The sequence below is a fragment of the Panicum virgatum genome, chromosome 5N, assembly GCF_016808335.1.
Source record: "Panicum virgatum strain AP13 chromosome 5N, P.virgatum_v5, whole genome shotgun sequence".
Classification (NCBI taxonomy): Eukaryota; Viridiplantae; Streptophyta; class Magnoliopsida; order Poales; family Poaceae; genus Panicum; species Panicum virgatum.
This window is the reverse complement of record NC_053149.1, coordinates 60,660,502-60,684,633: the sequence shown is the minus strand read 5'-3', so window position 1 is coordinate 60,684,633 and position 24,132 is coordinate 60,660,502. Positions and strand designations below refer to the sequence as shown.

At 47.9% G+C, this 24,132-nt stretch overlaps 4 protein-coding genes across 4 annotated transcripts; 3 read left to right on the top strand and 1 right to left on the bottom strand.

Moving 5' to 3' along the window:
• Nucleotides 1–277: 277 nt before the first annotated feature.
• On the bottom strand, nucleotides 278–3,562 carry LOC120672615 (tubulin beta-4 chain-like). The gene is made up of 4 exons (XM_039953113.1): nucleotides 3,354–3,562; nucleotides 2,319–2,719; nucleotides 1,323–1,592; nucleotides 278–1,212 (listed from the first exon to the last, which is right to left on the bottom strand). The coding sequence occupies exons 1-4, from the start codon at nucleotides 3,500–3,502 to the stop codon at nucleotides 533–535; spliced, it is 1,500 nt and encodes a 499-aa protein (XP_039809047.1). The 5' UTR covers nucleotides 3,503–3,562; the 3' UTR covers nucleotides 278–532.
• A 1,514-nt stretch (nucleotides 3,563–5,076) lies between these two features.
• LOC120674180 (DNA-directed RNA polymerases II and IV subunit 5A-like) lies at nucleotides 5,077–7,538 on the top strand. Its single transcript, XM_039955319.1, has 4 exons — nucleotides 5,077–5,442; nucleotides 6,115–6,294; nucleotides 6,405–6,518; nucleotides 7,118–7,538. Exons 1-4 carry the CDS (start codon nucleotides 5,230–5,232, stop codon nucleotides 7,241–7,243), a joined length of 633 nt encoding a protein of 210 aa, XP_039811253.1. The 5' UTR covers nucleotides 5,077–5,229; the 3' UTR covers nucleotides 7,244–7,538.
• A 9,304-nt stretch (nucleotides 7,539–16,842) lies between these two features.
• On the top strand, nucleotides 16,843–20,651 carry LOC120675021. The gene is made up of 4 exons (XM_039956109.1): nucleotides 16,843–16,851; nucleotides 18,073–18,296; nucleotides 18,445–19,030; nucleotides 19,117–20,651. Exons 1-4 carry the CDS (start codon nucleotides 16,843–16,845, stop codon nucleotides 19,186–19,188), a joined length of 891 nt encoding a protein of 296 aa, XP_039812043.1. The 3' UTR covers nucleotides 19,189–20,651.
• LOC120672630 (stomatal closure-related actin-binding protein 1-like) lies at nucleotides 20,011–23,821 on the top strand. Its single transcript, XM_039953135.1, has 9 exons — nucleotides 20,011–20,725; nucleotides 20,855–20,923; nucleotides 21,077–21,160; nucleotides 21,244–21,421; nucleotides 21,633–21,749; nucleotides 22,105–22,163; nucleotides 22,489–22,623; nucleotides 23,216–23,365; nucleotides 23,451–23,821. Exons 2-9 carry the CDS (start codon nucleotides 20,903–20,905, stop codon nucleotides 23,484–23,486), a joined length of 780 nt encoding a protein of 259 aa, XP_039809069.1. The 5' UTR covers nucleotides 20,011–20,725; nucleotides 20,855–20,902; the 3' UTR covers nucleotides 23,487–23,821.
• The last annotated feature ends 311 nt before the right edge of the window (nucleotides 23,822–24,132 follow it).

The window sequence follows — 24,132 nt, the reverse complement described above, 5'->3', positions numbered from 1 at the left end:
CACGTAGAGTCGACATGGAAACGGGGCAGGGGTGGCTCATCATATAGTAACTCGTTGCTTGACCTTGTCATCAGTTAATCTCCTCTCAAGGAAATTGGAGACACGTTGAATCGAGATGAAAGGGACGAGAACTTATCATGAAACTGTCCGTTGCAAAGCTTGTTCGATTAATCCTGCCTGAAGGAAATTAAAGGAATGACATTCCTTACCTATAAAGGGTTTAAGCACCTTTTAATTCCCTCCAGTACTCTTCAAAACCCATCAAACCGAACAAGTATTTCTAGGATGCAGTCAGGTCATAGAACAGAAACCTCACTGCTAGATGCATCAACATAAAAGACTCAAATTTACGAGAAACCTCATAAACGCAGAGCATACTAGCAGCATAAGTGATACAGTACCAAAAGCAAGATTCCATAGCACAAGGAAAATACAAGCATCAACTGCGACGGAGGATGATGGTACGCTAGCAGTAATAACATGGCAACAACACGGAATGAACGCAACCACCAAGCCTCATGGGCCTCAGGTCTCACAGGTCGTCGGGGTGCATCTCCTCCTCCTCGTCGTACTCGCCCTCCTCTTCAGCTGTCGCATCCTGGTACTGCTGGTACTCTGACACGAGGTCGTTCATGTTGCTCTCAGCCTCAGTGAACTCCATCTCGTCCATGCCCTCGCCTGTGTACCAGTGCAAGAAAGCCTTCCTCCTGAACATGGCCGTGAACTGCTCGCTCACCCTCCGGAACATCTCCTGGATGGAGGTGGAGTTGCCGATGAAGGTGGACGCCATGGACAGGCCCATAGGTGGGATGTCACACACGCTGGACTTCACGTTGTTGGGGATCCACTCCACGAAGTAGGACGAGTTCTTGTTCTGGACATTGATCATCTGCTCATCAACCTCCTTGGTGCTCATCTTCCCACGGAACATGGCTGAGGCAGTGAGGTAACGCCCGTGGCGAGGGTCAGCAGCACACATCATGTTCTTGGAATCCCACATCTGCTGTGTGAGCTCGGGGACAGTGAGGGCACGGTACTGCTGAGAGCCACGGGATGTCAGTGGGGCGAAGCCAACCATGAAAAAGTGTAGACGGGGAAAGGGGATCAGGTTCACTGCCAGCTTCCGGAGATCAGAGTTAAGCTGACCAGGGAACCTAAGGCAGCAGGTGACTCCACTCATGGTGGCAGAGATCAAATGGTTCAAATCCCCAACTGCAAAAATTAAAAAACATGCAGAATATGTTATCATACAGAGGCAAGACAAGCATGCATATATCTGCAGTACCAAGAAGATAAAACTGTGAAAGATTGAAGGAGCTTACAGCTAGGCGTGGTCAGCTTGAGAGTCCTGAAGCAAATGTCATAGAGGGCCTCATTGTCAAGAACCATGCACTCATCGGCATTCTCAACCAACTGATGGACTGAAAGAGTGGCATTGTATGGCTCAACCACAGTATCAGATACTTTTGGTGAGGGGAAAACTGAGAATGTCAGCATCATGCGGTCAGGGTACTCCTCCCTGATCTTTGAGATCAACAGTGTACCCATACCAGATCCAGTTCCACCACCAAGAGAGTGGCATACTTGGAATCCTGAACACAAACAGATGGTGTTAATGTTTGTTGTAACATGGGAAAGGTGCTTAGGCAATAGAAAAACAAATGCTAACCAAGATACAGGACACAGACAGGTGATTGTATAATCACAGTTATAATAGTGTGTTACGTATCCTATTTGTTTGATATAAATTGTAGAATGAAATAATTGCTGGCCAGGTGACAAAAAAACATGCCAACATCACACAGGATAGATACTCAAATACAAAAGTATCAAGCAATCAGTAATAAGTATCAAGGTCATTTAGGACAATGCTGAAACATATGATTTGAACTAAGACGAGCAAATGACTACTAGGGGTGCAAATTGATGACCCTTAGATGCACCTTCAACTCTCTCTAGTTGAAAATTTTGTACTACTTCTCCAAAATGGGATAGCATCCAGAACATTTTTGAGACGTTGTACAAGATTTTGAATTAAAGTGGGTTGGGGGTGCACCTAAGGGTTACCCATTGACACCCCTAATGACTACAGTTCAAGAGCAAAAGCAGCTTCATGATAACAAGACATCATCATGCCCTGGATAGCATCAGCCATATGAATTGAACACGATGTGCTGCATCATAGTAAAAACTCATTCATGCTAAAAAAATTCAAAGCAGGAGATACTTTCACATGAGCATCTCACTCTAATTGCTTCAATGGAAATTGAACTTAACAGCTATATCAGCAATCAGTTGTTGTCAACAAGCGAAAATACCTTGCAGACAGTCACAGTTCTCAGCTTCCTTCCTCACAACATCCAGAACAGAGTCAATGAGCTCAGCACCTTCAGTGTAATGGCCCTTAGCCCAGTTGTTACCAGCTCCAGATTGCCCAAACACAAAGTTGTCAGGGCGGAAGATCTGCCCATATGGTCCAGTGCGGACACTGTCCATTGTCCCAGGCTCAAGGTCCATGAGAACAGCACGGGGCACAAAGCGGCCACAGGACGCCTCATTGTAGTAGACATTGACACGCTCCAACTGCAGGTCAGAGGTGCCAGTGTACCGCCCAGTAGGGTCAATGCCATGCTCATCACACACCACCTCCCAGAACTTGGCACCAATCTGGTTGCCACATTGCCCACCCTGGATGTGCAAGATCTCTCTCATCTTCGCCCTAGAAACAAGGAAAGCATATAGGAATTAATTTCAGATGTTGCAGCAAGCGCACTAACTTAAAATACAGTGCCAAAGCAAAACATTTGCTAGTTGCTACCCTACTCAAGTTGATTAGATCAAGCATGTCCAGATCTGGGGCTTGCAAACCATCTTACACACATCAATCGCAGAATCATCAGCATCTATATCAGATCTACGACTTCAGATTCCGTGTGATTACAATTTCACGAGCTAAACCGCTCAAATGGAGACGTCGTTTTCAGATCCAGCTTCAGCCCGAAAGTACAATGCCCAAATATGTGCTTAGGTTACCATAATAAACCCACTAAGCTCGCTACATCTAACAGTTACATTCCCGAGATCGAGTGATTAGGCGCAGAAGTACCAGGAAATTCCACAAATCCAACCACCAGAGATCCACACAACTACGCACTTGCGCTAACCTAATCGAATCATTTTGTTCAAATAGATCAAAACAAGCACAGATACAGGACAAGCCTCGGTGGAAATCAGCAGATCCATGCGCATTATCGGTCCCATCGCAAAAACGACGGCCCAAATCGCCAACCATAATAAGAAGTGACGCAGCGCAATTCAAAAACTCGATCAGAAGGCAGTTCAGAGATCCTTACGATGTAGGAGATGATCCAAACGGCGAGGAGACCGGCGTCGAGGGAGCGAGATAGATCGGGGAGGTAGAGGAGGGGCGGGGCGAGTGCGGCGTCGGCAGTGCGGGGTTAAATAGCCGTAGGCGGCGGAGGCAGCGGCCTGCGGCCGGCATCCGACGGCCCGGCGCCCTCCCGTTCCGAACCCTCCTCGCGGCGCACGGCCCGGATCTCTCCCCCCTTGCGTGATTTTCAAATTTCCCCCCCTGCGGGCGAACTACCCGAACTGCCCCTGCAAATATCGCCACCCCACCGGGGCCCGCGACCCGCCTGGCCTGTTCCCAAACTGCCCCAGGGGTAACATTTCGCCTCGCTGGCCCCCGCCTGTCGGCGCAAGCTGGGTTTATCTTCGTTGACAGCCACCTCCACTGACAGGTGGGATTATCAATCCTTGATCCCACGAGTCAGTGAGAGGGTGAAAGCCAGGGCGCGTTTGCGGCGGGCCAGGGCAGCGGCTGGCCCATGTGCGGGGGTGCGATGCTGGGGTACGCTCATTGGTAGGTGGTGTGGGTTCCGGTTGGTGCGAGGTCCAGCCATCAGTGACTCTCAGTGCGCGAGTTCCCGACGCGTCCGCGCTACGGCTCCGGCGAGGCCGCGAGGCGCCCTGGGCCCCGGCGGCATGTGAGCGACCACCCCCTCAGCTTTTCCGGGGGGCCTCATGTGCGGGGCACGTGTGCCCGCGGCCGTCAGTGCTCTGTTGCTCCCCTGTTCTGAGCTGTTCATCCACACTGGATCTTGGCAGGAGTAGCGCACCGTTCTGTTCTTTTTTTTTTTGAGGGGGACCGTTCTGTTCTTCTTCACACCGTCGGCCTCATGGGCTGATGCCTGGCACTTGTGGGCTGTGGCTGTGGCCTGTGGGAGGAATGGGATGGCGTCCTGAAGAATCTTTGGCCAGATAGGTTTTTTTTTTAACTAGTGGCCAGAGAGGCTAGGTGTGAGGTCTGTGGATAAGCTGCGGCGTTGCTTTGCTGGACACGAGAGCTGAGCAGCTGGGGCCCTGGGGCTAGGTATGCGCCATGATTGAGCTCGGCAGGTGTCCGAAAACGTCCTTCCAACTTGTTTGACAACGGGTACGGTTTCTCCCAACGAAAATTGGAGGATTGTTCGTTCGTGCAGTCTGTCCGATTATTTGAGCGTAACCTTTTCTGTTTCAGTTTTGTATTTGGTGAGCATAACAGGAAGTCGTGAATCGTGATCGTTTCAGATGGGAACACGGCTTGCTCAGGCCCAGTTGCTGCTTCTAGGAAACGAGTCCAATCGAACTCAAAAGTTAGGCCCATTGGCGCTATGTTTTCGTACTTGCAGGTTGCAGCTTTGATTGAGCATGGGCACCGAGCAAATCTCTCTGGTCACTATTTTTCTGGTGAAAATCAGAGTGGTAATTTGTAAAGCGGCACAGCTGTAAACGATGGCCCGGCCCACAGCTGCTTCCCGCGCGCCGCTGCCGTGCTGTGGCTAGGGGTGGTAAAGGGCCCAACATTTTGAACTAGAAAATCTAAGGATCGGGCTCTAAAAGGGCCGGGCTCTAAACATATGTATTTTTTAACTAAAAATTTTAAGGGCTTTATTGGGCTGTGAAGAGGCCATTAGGGCCATGGCCCATTACCACCCCTAGCTGTGGCCCCACACGTCACCCGCATCGCACACATGCGTGGATCCGGCACGTTCGCTTCCTCGCGCGCATCCGGAAAGCGGGCCCACCCGCACCCGACCCATACCCACTCCGCTGGTGCGGTGCGGTGCGGAGCTAGGACGACGTCACCTTCCGCTCAGCTCGCCTCGCTCGAGCGTCGAGCCCGGAAGAACGCGAAGCAGAGGAAGCGAGCCGGCGGAGGCGGCGGAGATGTCGACGGGGCTGGTGACCGACGAGGCGACCATGGGCCGGCTCTACCGGATCCGGCGGACGGTGATGCAGATGCTGCGCGACCGCGGGTACCTGGTGGGTGAGCACGAGCTCGCCACCAGCCGCCGCGACTTCCTCCGCAAGTTCGGCGAGTCCTTCCACCGCGAGGACCTCCTCATCAACAAGTACAAGAAGAACGACCCCTCCGATCAGGTCAGTCAGCAGCTCAGGTCCGGTCAGCGCCCGATCCAATCCCGCCGCGCCGGTCAACTGCCTCCCCTGCTTCCAGCCGCTCTTGATCGGATCAGACAGTACGGACGCCTATAGCTAGGCGCTCGATCCAGCTCCCTTTGCGTTTGATGCCCCTTTCTCTGGATGGGTGCGTCTCTCCTTGAATCCGTAGCTCTGCTCTTGCACGATCGGTCAAATCGAGGTCCGAATCGCGATCGATGGTGTGGATACTGCGGCAAGCTAAATGCTTCCCGTGAAGAACAGAGAGACACAAGTGGCGTCTCCCATCACTGAGCACCCGATCGAGCTTGTCGTCTGCCTGATCCCAGCTCACGAATCGAACCATGCCAGACTAGCGTTTAGATTCTGTGTGGTCACACCATAATTCAGCATGGTGACCTATTCCAAAATTCGCACGACCGCATCTGCAGTCAACTGCTGCAACTACTACTAGCTTGTTGATGAAGTGTGTGAACCTACCGCAGCAATTTAATGTGGTCAGCGTTTCAATGCTTTGGTAATTCGATATAGGTTCAGATTGCATTGAAAAGAGGGTTCAGATAGCAATTGTGCCATTTTGTCAGCATCAATTCTATCCATATTAATCGTAAAGTTGAATTGGGTGCGTGATTTCTTTTTTCTGTGTTCAATCAGATATATGTTTTCTTCCCCAACGATGACAAGGTGGGGATGAAACACATCAAGAAGTATGTTGAAATGATGACACATGAGAACGTCTCCAAAGCTGTGGTGGTTCTTCAGCAGAATCTAACTCCATTTGCCAAGTCATTTCTCATAGAATTAGAGCCAAAGATCCACTTGGAAGTTTTCCAGGTGAGTCTTCAACAACAACAAGCCACTGCATTTTGAGTTTTTGACCATCGGAATCACTTGGTCAGCGTGCTATTGTGCCATGTTCTTATGCTAACTGAAGAAATGAACAGGAGGCCGAGTTGCTTATAAACATCAAGGAGCATGTTCTTGTTCCTGAGCATCAGGTGCTCACAAATGAGGAGAAGAAGACACTATTGGAGCGGTACACCTTAAAGGAGACTCAGGTATTACTACTTATTCACACTTACAAGTTTAGCTTTTGGGGGCAGTGGAGCCAATCATACATTTATACTTCTCTAATTTACCAATTGGGTGAAGGATCAGGTTAACATGAAGTTTAACTTTCTAGAGCCCCAGCCATTTTAAGTAGTCAGTAGTCACTTTCGATCAACCATCTTTGATCATCTTTTGTTCCACAATTCTAGTTTGTAGCTATCATTTATAGTAGAAATTTTCTAATTAGACAAACATACATAGGTCACCTGAACAATTGCTAGCTCTTCCAAAAAAAGAAGGAAGCACTAAATCAGTCACAAATATAGATGGGTCAGGCTGTCAGAGAGTGTCCTCATTCTCTGCAGTTTGCTCCAAGAGAATTGGTCCATAGTTATCCTGTTGGAAGTGTGCCGGGTTAACCACTGAAAACTGTAATGGTTTCTTGCATTGTTCAGTAGTACTTCAGTATTGTTGCTAGCTTGCCAGATTAACCACAGAAAGCCTCTGTTTTTTTCCCTATCCTCAGCATATTTCAGTACGTTGCTAGCAATTAGCATGCATTCAAGTTTGTAACCCCTCCTTTTCCTGAACGCATTGGACCAAACAGCTTCCAAGAATACAGATTTCGGATCCCATTGCAAGGTACTATGGCCTGAGACGAGGTCAGGTGGTGAAGATCATCAGGCCCAGTGAGACGGCCGGCAGATACGTCACATACCGCTACGTTGTATGAGACAACGTCGTGAAACTCAGAACACAAGTGAACTGAAGAAGAGAACCATAGATATGGTAATTTTTGAAGTTATAAACACATACACCCCGTGTGCTTGGAGAAATCAGTATCGCTTTGTAGCAGACACTGTCAGCGATCGAACAGTGGATGCCGTTTAAGTGAATTTGAATAAGCCGAGTATATGGGACACATGAATTCTCACGCTGTACACTTTTTGATGAATGATCTGTATAAACACTACTACATAATAACAGAAGCTTGTTTTCGGAGCGATTGAAGCTCCTGAAATTGCTCATGGATGACTCTTGGGCGTCCAGCACTCCTGCCGAATCCTTTTGTTTTGAGATACTTGCGAGATGAATGAGAACCGAGCAATAATTTTGAACTTTGGATGATAAGCAGATGCGGCTGGACCTTTTTTTTTTTTGAGGGGTTGAGGCCAGCCGGAATCATATCAGGCTCGTGACGAATCTTTGAGAAAATAGACCTCAGATTTATCAGGCCTTGGGCTGGCCTGTCTTAGCATGGGTCTTCGGCTTTAGTCGGAGGCCCCAGGAGGGCCTACAGCCACCGGCTGAAAATCTCTGCGGAGTCCTGACTGTTGACGCAAAAATCGACACACTAGAATCCGAGGATAAGTGTTTGTCGAGTCACGGAAAGTTAACCAAGCGTGCCAGTCAGTTTGACCTGAAATTGACAAAGGAGAAAACAAAGTCAAATTCGAGAGCGTATTGGCTGGGATTCCGAATATCTCTCAGATGGGCGTATCGGCAAGTTTTGCCGATAGGGAGATTGGTGTTCTTGCCCCTGCTAGCAACTCCAATTGCATTTTTACCCCCACTTTTAAAACTTTGTGAATTTGCCCCTGTGTTTTCAAAACGAAGGCTCCGTTTGCCCCTGGTTGTAGCTCCGTCACATGCAGTCAAAATAAACAGCTAAAAATAAATAAGAAAACCTTGCAAAATAGGGGGAAAAGACTAGATTGCCCCTTATCCTTTCATCCGACCCGGCAGCACCTCCCTCGTGTCTCTCTTATCTCTTTCTTCCCACCCTCGTCTCTCTCATCTCTTTCAGCAAGGCGGCGCGGCCGCGCGGGTCAAGGCGGTCGGGCTCCGGAGTCGGCGCGCCCGGCGGCACAGGTCGAGGCCGCGGTATGGCCTCGGCGTCAGCGCGCGTCGAGGCGGCGGAAGTGCTATTTTTGGCGGAAGTGGCGCGCGCGAGCGGGACAGGCGCTGCAGCATTGGCCGGCGTGCGCGAGAGGGACGGCCGCAGCAGCAGCGGCCGGAGGACGCGGCGCGTGCCAGTGGGACGGGCGATGCATCTGCGGCCGAGGTACGCGGCGCGCGCGAGAGGGACGGCCACGGCAGCAGCGGTCGGGGGACGCGGCGCGCGCGAGCGGGACAGGCGCTGCAGCAATGGCCGGCGTACGACGCGCGCGAGAGGGACTGCCACGGCAGCAGCGGCCGGAGGACGCGGCGCGTGCCAGTGGGACGGGCGATGCATGTGCGGCCGAGGTACACGGCGCGCGCGAGAGGGACGGCCACGGCAGCAGCGGTCGGGGGACGCGGCGCGCGCGAGCCGGACGGGGGCGGACGAGGGCGCGGCAGCAGCAGCCGGCGGACGCAGCGCGCGCGAGCCGGACGGGGGTGGGCGTAGCAGCAGGGACCGGCGGACGCGGCGCGGGCAAGCGAGACGGGCATCGCAGTAGCGGCCGGCGAACGCGGCGAGACAGGCGCGGTAGCAGCGGCCGGCGTCCGCGGCGCGCGTGACCATGGGTGCGGCAGCAGCGGCGAACACAGTACATGCATGGCGCCCTGCATGCAGCCAGAGACTCAACCAAGACAAGCCGTGCGCTGTTTAGCAGTTATGTCCCACAACAAAAAATAGAGGCAAAATCATTTGGGCAGATGGACATGATGGTCTTTTTGAATGAAAGTTGACACCGTTAGGAGAGGTACACGGAATAGGGGTAAATCTTTGCTTCATTTTGAGATCGTAAGGGCAAATTCACAAAGTTAAAAAAATAGGGGTAAAATCACCATTAGACATCAAAATGAGGGCATAAACGCCAAAGCCCCTTGCCGATACTATAGACGACAAAAAGATATTAAATGCAAGCGTGTAGTAAACGAGCGTATCGGCAGGATCAGTCGATACACTAAACGACAAAACCAGCTTTGAACAGTCGATCGTGTATGTATGACAAGATCTAAGCTACGAATGTGTAACTCAGATGATGTGAAGCTAAAAACAGATCTAAACCGGCTCTTGAGATAACAAAAGTGTTACTCCAAAACCTAAAGCCGATCTAGTATGTTTTTAGATGTGATAATGGCTGTAAAGCATAGGAAAACCTACAAATCTAGCCGATATCGATAATTAGTGAATAAATCTAGACGAGACGACAGCGATGCGCCCGGAAGTCAAAAACTAAATAAACTCGATAACTTTTGAATAGATTTGAACGAAACCACAGCGATGCGCCCGGTAGCTAAAGCTCAAATATACTCGGTAAAACGAAAACTCACCAGCAAATCAAGTCGCTCTAATGTGAGGCGTCCTTGATCAACTTGAAAGAACTCGTCGAAAAAAGAAGAGAAAAGTTGAAGCCGCCGAAAAAGTGCAAAGGAATTGTAAAGTTTGTTGTATTGGATGTGTATCGATTTTTTCCGGTCCCTTACAACCCATATTTATAGCCTAGCGCTATCAAGTCCTAGCCGATTACGGCGAATATTACTTGACTTAAAAGAAAATACCATCTAAAGATAAACTAATTTAAATACTACAACCGAATCATCAAGATTCTCGTAGAGTCCGGATCTTCTCCTCCTTCCTTGACTTCATCGGCAACTATCCATCGGCCGAACACCAGAACGGACAAATCAGCATCTTCACGGCATATTCCTCTGGTCCATTGGACGGACTCCATCGGTCGATTCCAACACTGTGCATCTTTTGGTTTACCCCATACGATCGGGTAAAACTCTTTTTTGCCGCTGGCCTTTTACCTTCCGTCCGCACAAACCCAATACGCCGATTCACCTTTCGTCTTTTCACTTACCCAGACTGGGCCATAAATATCACCTTCCGTCCTTATATCGGCAACAAGTCTCCATTAGCTAAAAAAGCCTCCTCTCTTCTTTCTTCAGAAAAAAACCTAGGTCTTCCTGTTGCAATGGCGGGATCTGAGCGCCCCGATGAGGGTCCCTCCAATGCCCCGCCGGCGATCTGTCGCCGCGTGGAGTAAGCCCCTCTTTCTTCCGTCTTTGGATTGCCATGCTTTTATTCAACTTCGATCTCTAATTTCTTTGTCTCTTTTCTGTAAAGTGACGATGCCTCTTCTGGTTCCTCCAACTCGGGGGGACCCCCTTTTCCTGGTGTTCCCGAGAGCACCAAGGAGTACATTCGCCAGCTCCTTCACGAGAAGGACGAAGCTCGGTAGAATTATTCCCAGGAGACTATCTGGTCTCAGTATCTTGCCGTCGAACTGGAGGCGGCGCAATTCGATCGGGCAATCCTCTAGGCCCAGCTCACCGCCGCCGACTCTAGGGTCGCTTGTAAGTTGCCCCTTCTGAAGTATTGCTCTCTTCTATTTTTCTGACTCTTTTTTTGACATCTTGCTTCAGTCCTGGAGTCGCAGGTCCAAACCCTCCATGCCGCAGCCGCCACCGCAACTGGGTCGGTGAACACTCGCGGTGACACCGTCGCTGCCCGTCTATAGGACATCCCCAACTGCGTCCGGGAGGTCGCCGGAGATGGGGTCCGCCGCGGCGCCGCTGTAGCCCTTGCTACTGCCCAGTTTCTGACTGGTCACGACCTCCTGCAGATCGAACCGGTCCACCTTCCGCTGGGCAGCGAGGACTGGTGGGTCTTCGAAGAGCTCGCCGACGACATGGAGATGGCAGCCGCCGCCATCTCCGAAGATGTCAGTATAGAGGCGGTCATCGGCAACATCTTTGCCGATGATTAGATTTCTAGGAGTAACATCTTCCTAGAAACAATCTTTTGTTGTATCGGCCAGATCCTCAGATCGGCCCCTTTGTAAACAGTATTATTAATGAAGTATTTCCCTTTTCTTGCCAATTCCAATTGCAATTTCTCAATTGACGTTGCAAAAAACCAACTCTGACCCGAATTTGAACAATCTGGATTGCGCAGATTTTTTGCACTAAGGGCGACACATATCGCGTCGGCCATAATAATTCAACCGATAACTCAATTAATCGGCTATCCATCCACTCAAACGCTAGGGTAATACTTATTCAAATATTTTCCGTTAAGAGCTCTAGAATACTCTTCCCCTTCGAGTGTCTCTAAAATATAAGCATTGCCAGGAACGCATCTGTTTACTCTGAATGATCCTTCTCACGTTGGCGACTATTTGCCGAATTTTGAACTCTTTGCTCCAATCGGCAGTATCAACTTCCAAACCAATTCGCCTTGCTCAAAAGTTTTGGCTTTTACCTTCTTATTATACCATCGGCTAACTCTGGCTTTATTCGCCTCAGCATTGATAAGAGCCTTCAGCCGATGGCCAGCCAGATCCTCTAATTCATCTTTCATCAGAGCAGAATATTCATCGGTTGTCAATCGATTCTGAAACGTGACACGCCGTGAATCAAGTTTCAACTCCCATGGGAGAACAACTTCATGTCCATATACCAAATAATATGGAGACACCTTTGTAGCGCCATGACAAGCTATTCTGTATGCCCATAAAGCTTCATGAAGCACAATATACCATTTTCTAGGATATTCATCAATCTTCCTCTTGATCAATTTGATGGCCTCTTTATTAAATGCTTCTGCCTGACTGTTAGCTTGGGCATAATATGGAGAAAAATTCAGCAATTTAATCCCCATTCCAGTAGCAAATTCCTCAAATTCATCTGACATAAACATAGTACCCTGATCGGTCGTAATGGTCTGTGGAATACCAAACCGATAGATAATTTGTTCTTTGACGAATTCAATCATCTCTTTCGACGTAACATTTTTCAGAGGAATTGCTTCAACCCACTTGGTGAAATAATCAGTGGCCACCAAGATAAACTTATGATTTTTACTGGATGGAGGATATATCTAGCCGATCAAATCAATTCCCCATCCTCTAAACGGCCACGGCTTGATTACGGTATTCATGGCTGACGCATGAACTCTTTGCACGCTCCCAAACTTCTGACATTCTTGGCAACCTCCAGAATTGGCAGACAACTTGATCTTAATCCAGAAATTTATCTTTATGATTTATTGCTCTAAGGGCGACTCATATCGTGTCGGCCATGTTACAACTGATGCATTTAACTGGCAAATCAGCTTTTACATATTGTTTATACTAAAGGTAATACTTCATAATATTGGCTATAACTTACAAAATCCGACCGATACTACAATTGGCCATATCCCTCATTGATCAAGATTCTCCCGAAGAATCTCCTGACTTTTCTGACGTAACTTCATAATCAGCCATCCGAAAGAAATCCTTCTCCCATGCTTGACCAGAAGGACAATTCATCCGATCATAACTCACTATATAGGCTTCAGCCGATGCCACACTGAATGACGAATCGGCCGATACTATTTCAACAGTATCGTCAATCCACTGAATCAAATATTGATGCATAGTAGATGGAATGCAATAATTGGCATGTATCCAATCCCGACCCAACAACAAACTGTATGAACCTTTGCCATTAATAATGAAGAAAGTAGTGGGAATGGTCTTATTGCCAATTGTGAGATCGACGCATAATGCCCCCAAAGCAGAAGATACGACTCATTCAAAATCTTTGAGCATCATATCAGTCTTCGTCAGATCATCTTGATTCTTCCCAAGCTTGCGTAGCATAACATAGGGCATTATATTCATGGCTGCACCTCCATCAACCAACATCTTCGTAACAGGCTTGCCATCAACGAATCCCTTCAGGAACAGTGCCTTAAGATGCTACCTCTTATCATTTTCTGGCTTCTCAAATGTTGCTGGCAATGGTTCCAAATTTAACTGTGCCATGGCTTTCTCTAATTCTGGTTCATGACCTTCGTCACCTGGCGCCATAAACTCTTTCGGCATTATGAAAACCATATTAATTGGCACAGCCGATGATCCAGAATCTTGATCACTATCGGCCCTGGGCTTAGCACGCCAAACTTGTGACCTGATCCATTTCTTGCGCAGAATCTGTTCTTGTTCTTCTTCAATGATCTCCAGCTGGCGTAATCTCTGAACACGTCGCTTCTGAGACCTGGTCAAACCTCCTGGGCACCATTGAGATTGATTCGTGCGATCAGGCTCGCGTTCTGGATCTCTCCGCATCGGCTGATCATCTTGCACTCTTTCATTGGCCATCTGTTCTAGCCGATCGTGTGCAGGTACTCTTCTCCCAGTAGGATCACGCAGCATTGTCCTGCCCCCCAGTCAATCATGCACCGATACCCTTTTTTCTAGCCGATCATACACAGGAGTGCGCTCACGCCGATAGGGCTCATGACGTGACTTTTCATATGATCGGCTGCCTTAACCATTGCATTCGGGACAATCATATGCCGATGGCAATGTCAACCATTCTTCCCAGCAGTAGACAAAGAAAGGACACCTCCAATGATCTTGCTCACGTCGTTCCTCTTCTTCTCTACGCTGCCGCCTTTCACGATCATGCTGAAACTTGTTCAACAGCATTTGAGACGTTACACGTCTACGTGGTGCCGATGAACGTCCAACATCCTTCATCGGGCCCTTTCCTTTGACCTCATCGGCCGCTATCTGCGCTTTAGGAACAACAGCCCCAGATCTCTTGGCCGATGACGATGTCAGAATCTTGGATTGAGGAGAACCCTCATCTCTGGCCACATCAACCATGTTTGTGGCGAAAGAATGCCCGTCGATCTTCATCACCTTCTTGGGAGCCTCAAATTTCAATCTCTCTTGTTCGAAAGCCATCTGAATCTGTTGTCGAAAGACCTTGCACTCATTTGTGTCATGCGACGTGGCGTTGTGCCACTTGTAGTACTTTATATTCTTGACCTCGTCCTCCGATGGAATCTTGTGATATGGCTTCAACTTGATCAACCCTTCCAACAATAACAAGTTAAAGATCTTGTCGGCTTTGGTGATGTCAAACACATACGACTCAGGCTCTTTCTTTCCAAACGGACACGTCACCAGCTTTTTACTGTTCTGTATCCACTCAGCCGATGCAACCGTTTCTTGCTCTTCTTCAGACTCATCATTGGTAGAATACTTCACATAGTTGATCTTCTTCTGAAAAGGCTTCTTGAACTTGTAGGATCGAGTCTCTCCTGTCATCCAACTCGCGATCTGGCTAATACTTTCAAACTCCTGCGATGCATATTTATCTTTAATACGTGGCAAGAGCCCATTAAATGTTGCATCGGCCAACTGCTGATCGGACAGAACCAAACTGTAACATCGGTTCTTGACATCTCTGAACCTTTGGATAAAAGCAGCAACCGATTCATCGTTTCTTTGTCTCAAACCGGTCAAATCGGTCAACTTTAACTCAGTAATCCCAGAGAAGATGAACTGATGAAATTGTCTCTCTAGATCGGCCCAATATAATATGGAGTTTGCCGGCAAAGTGGTGAACCAAGTAAAGGCCGATCCAGATAAAGACAAGAAGAACAAACGGACTCTGAGTGCATCATGGTTGCCCACCTCTCCCAACTGTAGAAGGAACATATTAACATGCTCCATCATAGAAACTTCTCCCTACCCTGAGAACTTTGTGAAGTCAGGCATCATATACTTGTGTGGGAGAGGAATCTGATCATAAGCCGGAGGATAGGGAGTCTTGTACATAACAGATTGTTGCATTGGCCTCAAACCAAACTGCTCCCTCATCACTTTATCTATCTTTGTGCTCCAATCAACTTGCGGCTCAACTATTGGCATTTGCTGAGGGGAAACCGTGCTCGCTGTATTGGTCATCATCGCAAGTTGCTGAGCTACATGGTTCATCGGCTGTCCAGCCGATTGCATCTGTTGTGCTTGCTGGGACATCCGATTGGGTATCTGCTGAGTCATCGTCGGCTGTGTAGCTGATGGGTTAGCCGATTGTTGACCAGTAATATCCATGTATGGCACATTGACATATTGTATCTGTCCAGTTGCTTGATTATGGAATACCAAGTTGATTCACTTCTGATGCACAGATTGCGACAATAACACTTCTGAAGGAGACTGGGGTTGGAGCAGGATAGCAAGACGCTGTTGTGGGATCATTGGCGATGGCGCCGATGCATTAGCTTACGCCATCTATTGTGGACTCCATGCGCCTTGTGCATTCAGCTGAACGACCGATGGATCAGACTGAGAAGCTGATGCATTAAACTGCATCTTGGATGGCGTAGAAAAGAAATCTGGATGCATACCATACCCAGTAGCAGGATTCCACCCTTTAGGAAATACAGACGCAGATCCATCTTGCACAGTTGTAGCAATCGGCGGCGTGGTTGAGTAGATAGGATCTGCTGTACCCGCCGATGCTGCAGTAGTCATCTGGGGCGGAGTTTGACTGTTGCTTGTTTATGCCTGGCTATCTTGAGCCGACAGGGCTGCTACCATAGACACATCCAAGGGAGTATATTGCATTTGATCTGGTTGTATATAACAAGGACCCATGCACCCTGGAAACGTGCCTTCAGCAAAAGTCTTGACCACTGTATTGTGCACCGTGTTGCCCATGATTGTTGCACTCTTGATGAAGGCTTGTGCCACAGATTGGCCAACTGCGTCTATCATCTTGCTTTCACGTTGAGCCTCTGTCAATTGCTGGAAAGATGGAAGATTAAACTTCTTGAGCACCTCACCAGATCTGTTGACGCTGTACGACTTGAGGCATTCACTTTTGAATTTCTCCACCAGCTCATCATATTCCTTCTTTTGTTCTTCTTTGAGCTTATCTTCAAGAACAAGAATCTGGTTCTCTTCACTGACCGCAGATTTATCTATGATTTCCACTATGTTGAAACTTTCAGTCCCACTGGGCGTGCCAAAAGATGTGTTGACGCAAAAATCAATACACTGGAATCCGAGGACAGGTGTTCACCGAGTCACGGAAAGTCAACCAAGCGTGCCAGTCAATTTGACCTGAAATTGACAAGGAAGAAAACAAAGTCAAATTCGAGAGCGTATCGGCCGGGATTCCGAATATCTCTCAGATGGGCGTATCGGCAAGCTTTGCCGATACTATAGACGACAAAAAGATATTAAATGCAAGCGCGTAGTAAACGAGCGTATCGGCAGGATTAGCCGATACACTAAACGACAAAACCAGCTTTGAACAGTCGATCGTGTATGTATGACAAGATCTAAACTATGAATGTGTAACTCAGATGATGTGAAGCTAAAAACAGATCTAAACCGACTCTTGAGATAACAAAAGTGTTACTCCAAAACCTAAAGCCGATCTAATATGTTTTTAGATGTGATAATGGCCAAAAAGCATAGGAAAACCTACAAATCTAGCCGATATCGATAATTAGTGAATAAATCTAGACGAGACGACAGCGACGCGCCCAGAAGTCAAAGCCTAGATAAACTCGATAACTTTTGAATATATTTGAACGAAGCTACAGCGATGCGCCCGGTAGATAAATCTCAAATATACTCGGTAAAACGAAAACTCACCAGCAAATCAAGTCGCTCTAATGTGAGGCGTCCTTGATCAACTTGAAAGAACTCGTCGAAAAAAGAAGAGAAAAGGCGAAGTCGCCGAAAAAGTGCAAAGAAATTGTAAAATTTGTTGTATTGGATGTGTATCGAGTTTTTCCAGTCCCTTACAACCCATTTTTATAGTCTAGCGCTATCAAGTCCTAGCTGATTACAACGAATATTACTTGACTTAAAAAAAACCATCTAAAGATAAACTACTTTAAATACTACAACCGAATCATCAAGATTCTCGTAGAGTCCGTATCTTCTCATCCTTACTTGACTTCATCGACAACTATCTATCGGCCGAACACCAGAACGAACAAATCAGCATCTTCACGGCATATTCCTCTGGTCCATCGGACGGACTCCATCGGTCGATTCCAACACTATGTATCTTTTGGTTTCTTCCAAATCGGCCACCTTCTCTTCACAAAAATCACCTTCTTTGACACATGTCAAAAAATGGTGTCAACAATGACAATTGCGAAACACAATCAGTGGTGAAAATGCTTTTCTCTATGGGAGGCCTAGGATCCATGGAAACGCATTGCCATATGCCCATATGCGTGTTGGGCAATTGGCAGTCGGCACTGCTCGTCCGGTCCGAACATGCGAGCGGTCGAAGTGAATCCTGATCGAGCCATCCACCGTGGAGACGTGACCACGGCCACAGCACACGGCACCAGGACCGGACCGGCTGCAATCTCTCACTGGTACCAGTGTTAAGGCTTTGGCAGCCAACAACTTGCAGAGTACACGAGCTACTCCGACCGTCGGGGCACCGCACATTCACTCTGTTCGGCTGTACTCTTTTCGGCTGCTCTCGGCTGCTGGGCTGCTTCTGCAGCAGCCCGAGCCGTTCGGCTGGGCAACTGCCCAAAAATAGCAGACCCGGTCGCCGTCCGCCTCGCTCTCGAAGACTCCCTCAGTCCGGATCCAAGATCGCAGACGCTAGGTTACACTCCGCCATTCCCGTCGTCACCGCGGGAGGCATCGGCGTCCCTCTGTCTTCCCCGCCGTCTGGACCGCGCAGATCCAGCCGGGTCCCGACCGTTTCGCGCCGCTGCCGATGGATTCGGCCCCACCGCCGGCTCCCTCAAGCTCCACCCCCTCCTCGGTGTCCCCTGGCGTCGGCCTGCTCCTCGTGCTCTAGGCCGGTCGTCGTCTGCGGCGCGACCGGCCTCCTCACTACCGTCCTCCTCGCTGTCGTCGGCACGCGGTGCGGCGGTCCGTGGGCGCCGCCGCTGCGATTGACCACGACAACGTCGAGTGGGCTGCACTCGCTGCGCTTGGTTCCGAGGGGCGCTATAGGGGGCCGTCTTCGCCGCGACCTAATACGGCCGTGGGAGCTCGTTGCTGCAGTACCCCCTCGTGCAGGTCAGTCCATTGGGGAAAGTTAGAGTTTCGGATTTTGTGCAAGCCAAAGAAAGGAACTAGTTGTATTTGTACGTGCTCATTGTACTGCATTCGTAGATGGATTTGCTTTGAGTGCTGAATCAACTGTGAGCTCTATGTTCACCCACAGGTCGTGCCATTTGGAGAAGACAGCCACGTCAAAACATCTTGTGAACTTGCTCACCAGTCACAGCGCTGGCACCTTCTTCTACAGGATCGTGCTCCTTGCCTTCAGCTGGACAGTACAACCTGCGTGCAAAACGAGTGAAGACCACAGGCAAGGCAAGTTTTCGTTCCTTTGCATTCCACATCTCTTATGTTGTTATTTTCTGCTGCTTCTCCTGCCCGTTGCACCCAAAACTGTACAATGCCTTTGTCCACAGATGGATCGAGACTGTTGTAATTGGGACGGCCCAACTACCCGATTGTTCCTTGACCTCTGTATTGCTGAGAAGGATAAATTCAACTTCACTAATCAGGGGTTAACTAGGGACGGGTGGCATAACGTGCAACGCAGTTTCAAAGAACTTGCAGGCGCTCGATATACAAACAAGCAGATGAGCAACAAACTGCAGGCTTTGAAAAAAAGATACCGGGCCTGGAAGGATCTGCACAACACCAGTGGCCCAGGGCGTAACAAGAGTACAGGTGGTGTTGATTTCGATGCCGATTGGTGGGATGAGCAACAAACCCAGCAGGATGCCATAGAGACGGAGGTAAGTCTAGTCAGATACTCATTTGCTTTGTTTCTCAATTCTGCATTGGGGCCAATCTCTTTGAGCTAACCACCTCTCTGCTGCAGGATACCGCAGAGGCTACTAAACCGCGTGGTGCACAACCTCCTAACCTTGACAAACTGGATATTCTGTTCTGATCCCACCAAGATAGGGGATCATTCATGTGTGCCGGCGGTTTAAGTGAGTCAACCACCCTTCCAAGCCATGATCCTGCTGGCCCCTCCTCCAAAAGAGCGGCCGAGGACAACGAGGTTAACAGCCCACCAAAGAAAAAGTGCTGCAGTATGGAGGACTACATGAAGGAGATATATGAAAGCATTGTTATCGGAGGTCCTCGCCGCCGTCGCCTCCCGACCCGTCGAGACCGGCCTCGTCCGCGCCTTCTGCAGCGGCGCCGCCCCCAAAGTCCCGATCCGCGCATTCCTGGAGCGGATCCACTTGCTGGAGACGGAGGCCCGCCGCTACGCCACCGCCGCGCCGGAATCGAGAAGGCAGCGCCGACGACCCACTCCCTCCTTTTCTTCTCTTCCTGTGTTGACCACGGGAGGAACGGATAAGGGAGGGGGAGGGGCACCGCTAGGGGTACCCCGAGAATGTATCAATGGTTCGTTTACTGCTGCTGATTTTCTTTTTTTTTTTTACGATCTAAGATCGGTTTGCGTCGCCCTGCCGTTCGTCGCCGTTCATCGTCGACACTCCCGAAGGACGAGGTTGTTGTTGCGCCCTCCAGGCTGCAGCGACGACGTTCGTGATCAAGCCACCCTACCGGTGTCATCGCCTTTTTAGCCGGTGGCGCCACTCGCCGCCGGTCTTCGTCAAGCAGGCACTCGATCCGCCTCCGTGCCTCCAGCCGTTTTCGCGCGGACATAGCCGCCGATGTTCCTGAAGGAAGACGTCGTCGCCACCCCTGATCTGAGCGCGACACTTGCTGCAACCTGCGCCGTCGCCACCCCTATCCTGAGCGTGGCCTAAGTCGCAAACCGCGCCATCTACCATCGTCATCCGCCGCACTGTCCTGTTGCTGTCTTCGGCAAGAAGCTGCTGAGTTTGTGTACTCGAGCACCTCGACGACGCTTCGACCCCGCGCCCCTTCCACGGCTTCGACCACGTCCACCTCGACTTCGGCTACTACGGCACTAAAAGTCTATCATCTGCATGAGTCTCCAGTCAAAGCTTTCGCACCGGCATTCCGACTGCAGGGGGGATACATCTCCATTGTTCTCCAGTCTAACTGTTCGTGTTGCTACCGCTACGACTGCGGGGGGATGTTAGAGTATATTAGGCAACTCCGGATATGGTTAGTTTAGGATTGATTGTAATCCCGGGATAACCTTCCTTATCTCTAGAAGAGGCTACTTGCCCTCCAAGCCATGTACTCCTATATATTCGCCCTAGGGGCTCAATGCAATACATCGACCACATTATACGCATCCTACTTTCTTACTGCAACCTAGGGGCTTCCTTTTTTTGGAGACTTATTAGCAGACTAGCCTAGTTGAACCGTAATATTTCAGACTTTCACATTTATTTTAGGCTACTGAAGATGCACGTAAAGTGGCTGAAGAGGAAAGGGCTCTTGCGCTTGCTGAAATTGAAAAGGCTAGAGCTGCAATAGAAAAGGTTGAGAAAGCATTGCAGGTGCATGATTCTGCTTCAAGTAGCAGGGAGAAGGAGGTACTGCATCATCACACTGAATGTTCCTTTGACTTGTGACCAGTGTATAGTTTGTTCTTTGAGTTGTTGCAAGTTGCCATTAGCCCATGTTTATTTTGTATATTGATCTGTGCACCCCCTAATAATCAGGAGATAGAGGAACTTAGGAAAGAGGTCCGAGAGGCTAGGAGAATAAAAATGCTACACCAGCCAAGCAAGGTTTGTTCACATCATTGGTTATCATGGTTTTCTTTAAATATCTTGCATCCAAGTCTCAATCTACTTGATGTACATTCTCTGCAGTTTGTTTGAGGTAGCTAGTAAAAAAACAGACCATCTTCTCATTACTAGTGGCTGTAAAAACAATCACAGGTCATGGACATGGAGTTTGAACTTAAGGCACTGCGGACCCTCATCTCAGAGAAAACTCAGCTTTGCAATCAGCTAAAGAAAGAGGTATTTCCTGTCAGATATATAATGCAGAGCTCATAGGGTCTTCTAATGTTAGTAATGATCATCCATTACTTTCTATTTTATAGCTTGCCATGATCAAGAGGCTGGAGGAGGATAGTTCCGACCTCTTTGAGCTTGAAGGTTCTGATACCCTTGGATCACAGTTTTGTATTATCCCTCGAGTTGATGGTGCTCCAAACATCACAAACTGTCCAATTCAGTGGTACCGCGTAATTTCTGGAGGCACCAGAGAGCTCATATCCGGTATGTTATCAATAAAGTGCACACAAATTAATATGATTTCTTCCTAAGTCATTCATAGAAACAGTCTCCTTTGATTATAATATTTATAATTACTATCATTCTGTTGGTATTTTCTTTGGCATCTCATGCAGTCATTCCTAAAATTTGTAAATTGATCCCATTCCACTTTGTTCATATATATGTGGTAAGATTTTTTGAACTCTTCCTGCAGGAGCAACAAAATTTACATATGCTCCGGAACCGTTTGATGTTGGTCGATTATTGCAAGCAGAGATAGTTTTGAATTCAGATAAAATTATAGTTCAGACAGATGGTCCTATAGAGAATGGTTAGTCCTCTCCCAAGGTTTTTAACATATTTAATTCATTTCCCAATCTATCTTGTAAACTAATTGCAATGGCAATCCTAAATATGTCTTCCAGAAAATACTGATATTGAGTTATCTCTGACACTCACTATTTTGACTTTCCTTGTTTGTGCATTCCTACTACATTTGTGTCTTTATCTCTCTTCCTACTGTTAAATTACAGCTTGATATGACAGTTATCATATATCAGATAATACAAGCATTGTATGATTGTCTTGTCATATTTTATAGCAATCATGCAAAAGCAGCAAGGCACTACTAGTTCAATACAAGCTTCTGAAGCTCTTAAATAGCTGACTACTTGTGCTTCGAACAGCTGCAGGACTTGAACGTTATGTGGACTCACTAATGAGAAGGACAGATATTGAGTTCAATGTATGATTTCATCTTGCCTATCACCCTATATGATACAGTTTCTTTTATTCTTTTTCGAAAACCACCTTCTATGAGTTACTGAAACCAGTGAGCACTATGTTGAACTTATTTAGGGCCTGCTCAGATGGGGGGGGGGGGGGGGGGTGTGGATCTGAGCCTCCAAAGATGAATTCATCAAGTCCCCCCACATGTGATCAGGCCCTTCATTTTTCAATCAGTTGAACACTGAATTTGACTGTATTTTGGCATGAGTATTTGCGGGTAGAAAAGCAATGTTTGAGCTTTTACGTTTTGAACTAAGATTTGCACCTGCGCTGCGTTACAGGTGGTAGTCGCCCATATGAATGGGAAGGATTACTCATCAAATTCTGTCCATGTACTTCACATTGGAAAGCTAAGAATAAAACTCCGAAAAGGATGGTCTACAAAAGCAAGAGAATCGTATTCTACTACGATGAAGGTAAAGTCTGATCACAGTATATGTGTAACCAAAGTACTCTAGGGCTTAACTAAGATGCACTTGCTTGACATATTGCCTATCCTGTGTTGTAGTGGTAGACATGTTTAAAAGAATATTGGTCTCATGTGCTCATTATTGTTGCATGTGTTATGTGCGCTTAGTTCATTGACTGTGACTTGAGTGTCAAATGCTGTTCATTCTTTACAACAACAACAAAAACAACAACATAGCCTTTTTTCCCAAGCAAGTTGAGGTAGGCTAGAGATGAAACCCGAAAGATATAAGTTCAAGGTTCAGGCACATTGATAGCTAGTCTCCAAGCGCTCCTATCCAAAGCTATCTCTTTAGAGATATTCCAATCCTTAAGGTCTCTCTTAACCGACTCATCCCACGTCAGTTTAGGTCTACCTCTACCCCTCTTTACATTATCGATCCGCTCAAGAACCCCATTACGCACCGGCGCCTCAGGAGGCCTTCGTTGGACATGTTCATTCTTTGACAGAACTTTTTTATGTTGTAGCCCAAGCCTTAAAATTCAAGACTAATTTTTGATTAATTTTCTGATTACCTATTTTTCTTGTTCCATTTACAGCTATGTGGGAGCCGTGGTGGCGGTAATGCTGCAGCTAGGGCAGTTTTCTGGCAAGCCAGGAAAGGCTTGTCCTATACTCTAGCTTTCGAAACAGACAGGGACAGGAATGCTGCCATTATGATTGCTCGCAAATTTGCTTCAAATTGCAATGTATGTTTTTTTTTCAGGTTTTGTGTTGCTGTGCGAATGGTATTCAGAAAACAACATGGTTTATGCCTTTTTAATGGCTCTGCAGGTCGCTCTCACTGGCCCAGGCAATCAATTCACCTGATGAAGTGATCATGCATGTTTTTGACAGTGACACAGTACATAATTAGGGTGTGGATTGGCTGATTGGGTGGTTGTCCACTAGAGGTTGTACACTGCGTGAGGCTTTCCCCTTTTCATATGTTTTATGGAAGCATTGTTTTTGTTTGCCTGCCAGATGTGCAAATCGATCACTGTTCTTGTGCGTTAAGCCTGTAATACTGAGCGGAATAGGCTTGGTCGTTAGTCTCGCTGGGAGACTTACCTTATTGAGTTACCAAGATGTACAGACAGCTGGTCTCCCGAAGTCATATTATTGATGTTATTCAGGTGGTATTTAGTGGATTTGTGATGTGTGGACACCTTGGTGTAGCCCAACCTGACTCAGAGTTTTATCTGCTGATTATCAGCTGGAGCATGAGGTGGCATAACTAAAGCCTGAAAGCGTGAATACGACTCTGAAACTCTGAAGACTTACTGAGCAAAGGAGTGATAAGTGCTAACCACACACTTCATCTAAACATAAAAAAGAAAGTGCCGTGTAAAATACTCGGATGAGCCAAAATAGACGTCAATCTCTGATTGGACGAACTGACGAGCATTACAATATACTATTTCATATTCTGGGAAGAATAGTCACATGCTTGCGACGCAATTGAAGACATTTATCT

Coding starts and splice junctions, on each gene's coding strand:
- LOC120672615 (XM_039953113.1), bottom strand. CDS start 3,502: ATGCCGGCCGCAGGCCGCTGCCTCCGCCGCCTACGGCTATTTAACCCC. Junction 2,720..3,353: donor TTTGGATCATCTCCTACATC/GTAAGGATCTCT, acceptor CCTTGTTTCTAG/GGCGAAGATGAGAGAGATCT. Junction 1,213..1,322: donor CAAGCTGACCACGCCTAGCT/GTAAGCTCCTTC, acceptor TAATTTTTGCAG/TTGGGGATTTGAACCATTTG.
- LOC120674180 (XM_039955319.1), top strand. CDS start 5,230: ATGTCGACGGGGCTGGTGACCGACGAGGCGACCATGGGCCGGCTCTAC. Junction 5,443..6,114: donor AGAACGACCCCTCCGATCAG/GTCAGTCAGCAG, acceptor GTGTTCAATCAG/ATATATGTTTTCTTCCCCAA. Junction 6,295..6,404: donor TCCACTTGGAAGTTTTCCAG/GTGAGTCTTCAA, acceptor AGAAATGAACAG/GAGGCCGAGTTGCTTATAAA.
- LOC120675021 (XM_039956109.1), top strand. Junction 18,297..18,444: donor TGCAGTACCCCCTCGTGCAG/GTCAGTCCATTG, acceptor GTTCACCCACAG/GTCGTGCCATTTGGAGAAGA. Junction 19,031..19,116: donor AGGATGCCATAGAGACGGAG/GTAAGTCTAGTC, acceptor TCTCTGCTGCAG/GATACCGCAGAGGCTACTAA.
- LOC120672630 (XM_039953135.1), top strand. CDS start 20,903: ATGCTACACCAGCCAAGCAAG. Junction 21,422..21,632: donor CACCAGAGAGCTCATATCCG/GTATGTTATCAA, acceptor CTCTTCCTGCAG/GAGCAACAAAATTTACATAT. Junction 22,624..23,215: donor CGTATTCTACTACGATGAAG/GTAAAGTCTGAT, acceptor TTCCATTTACAG/CTATGTGGGAGCCGTGGTGG.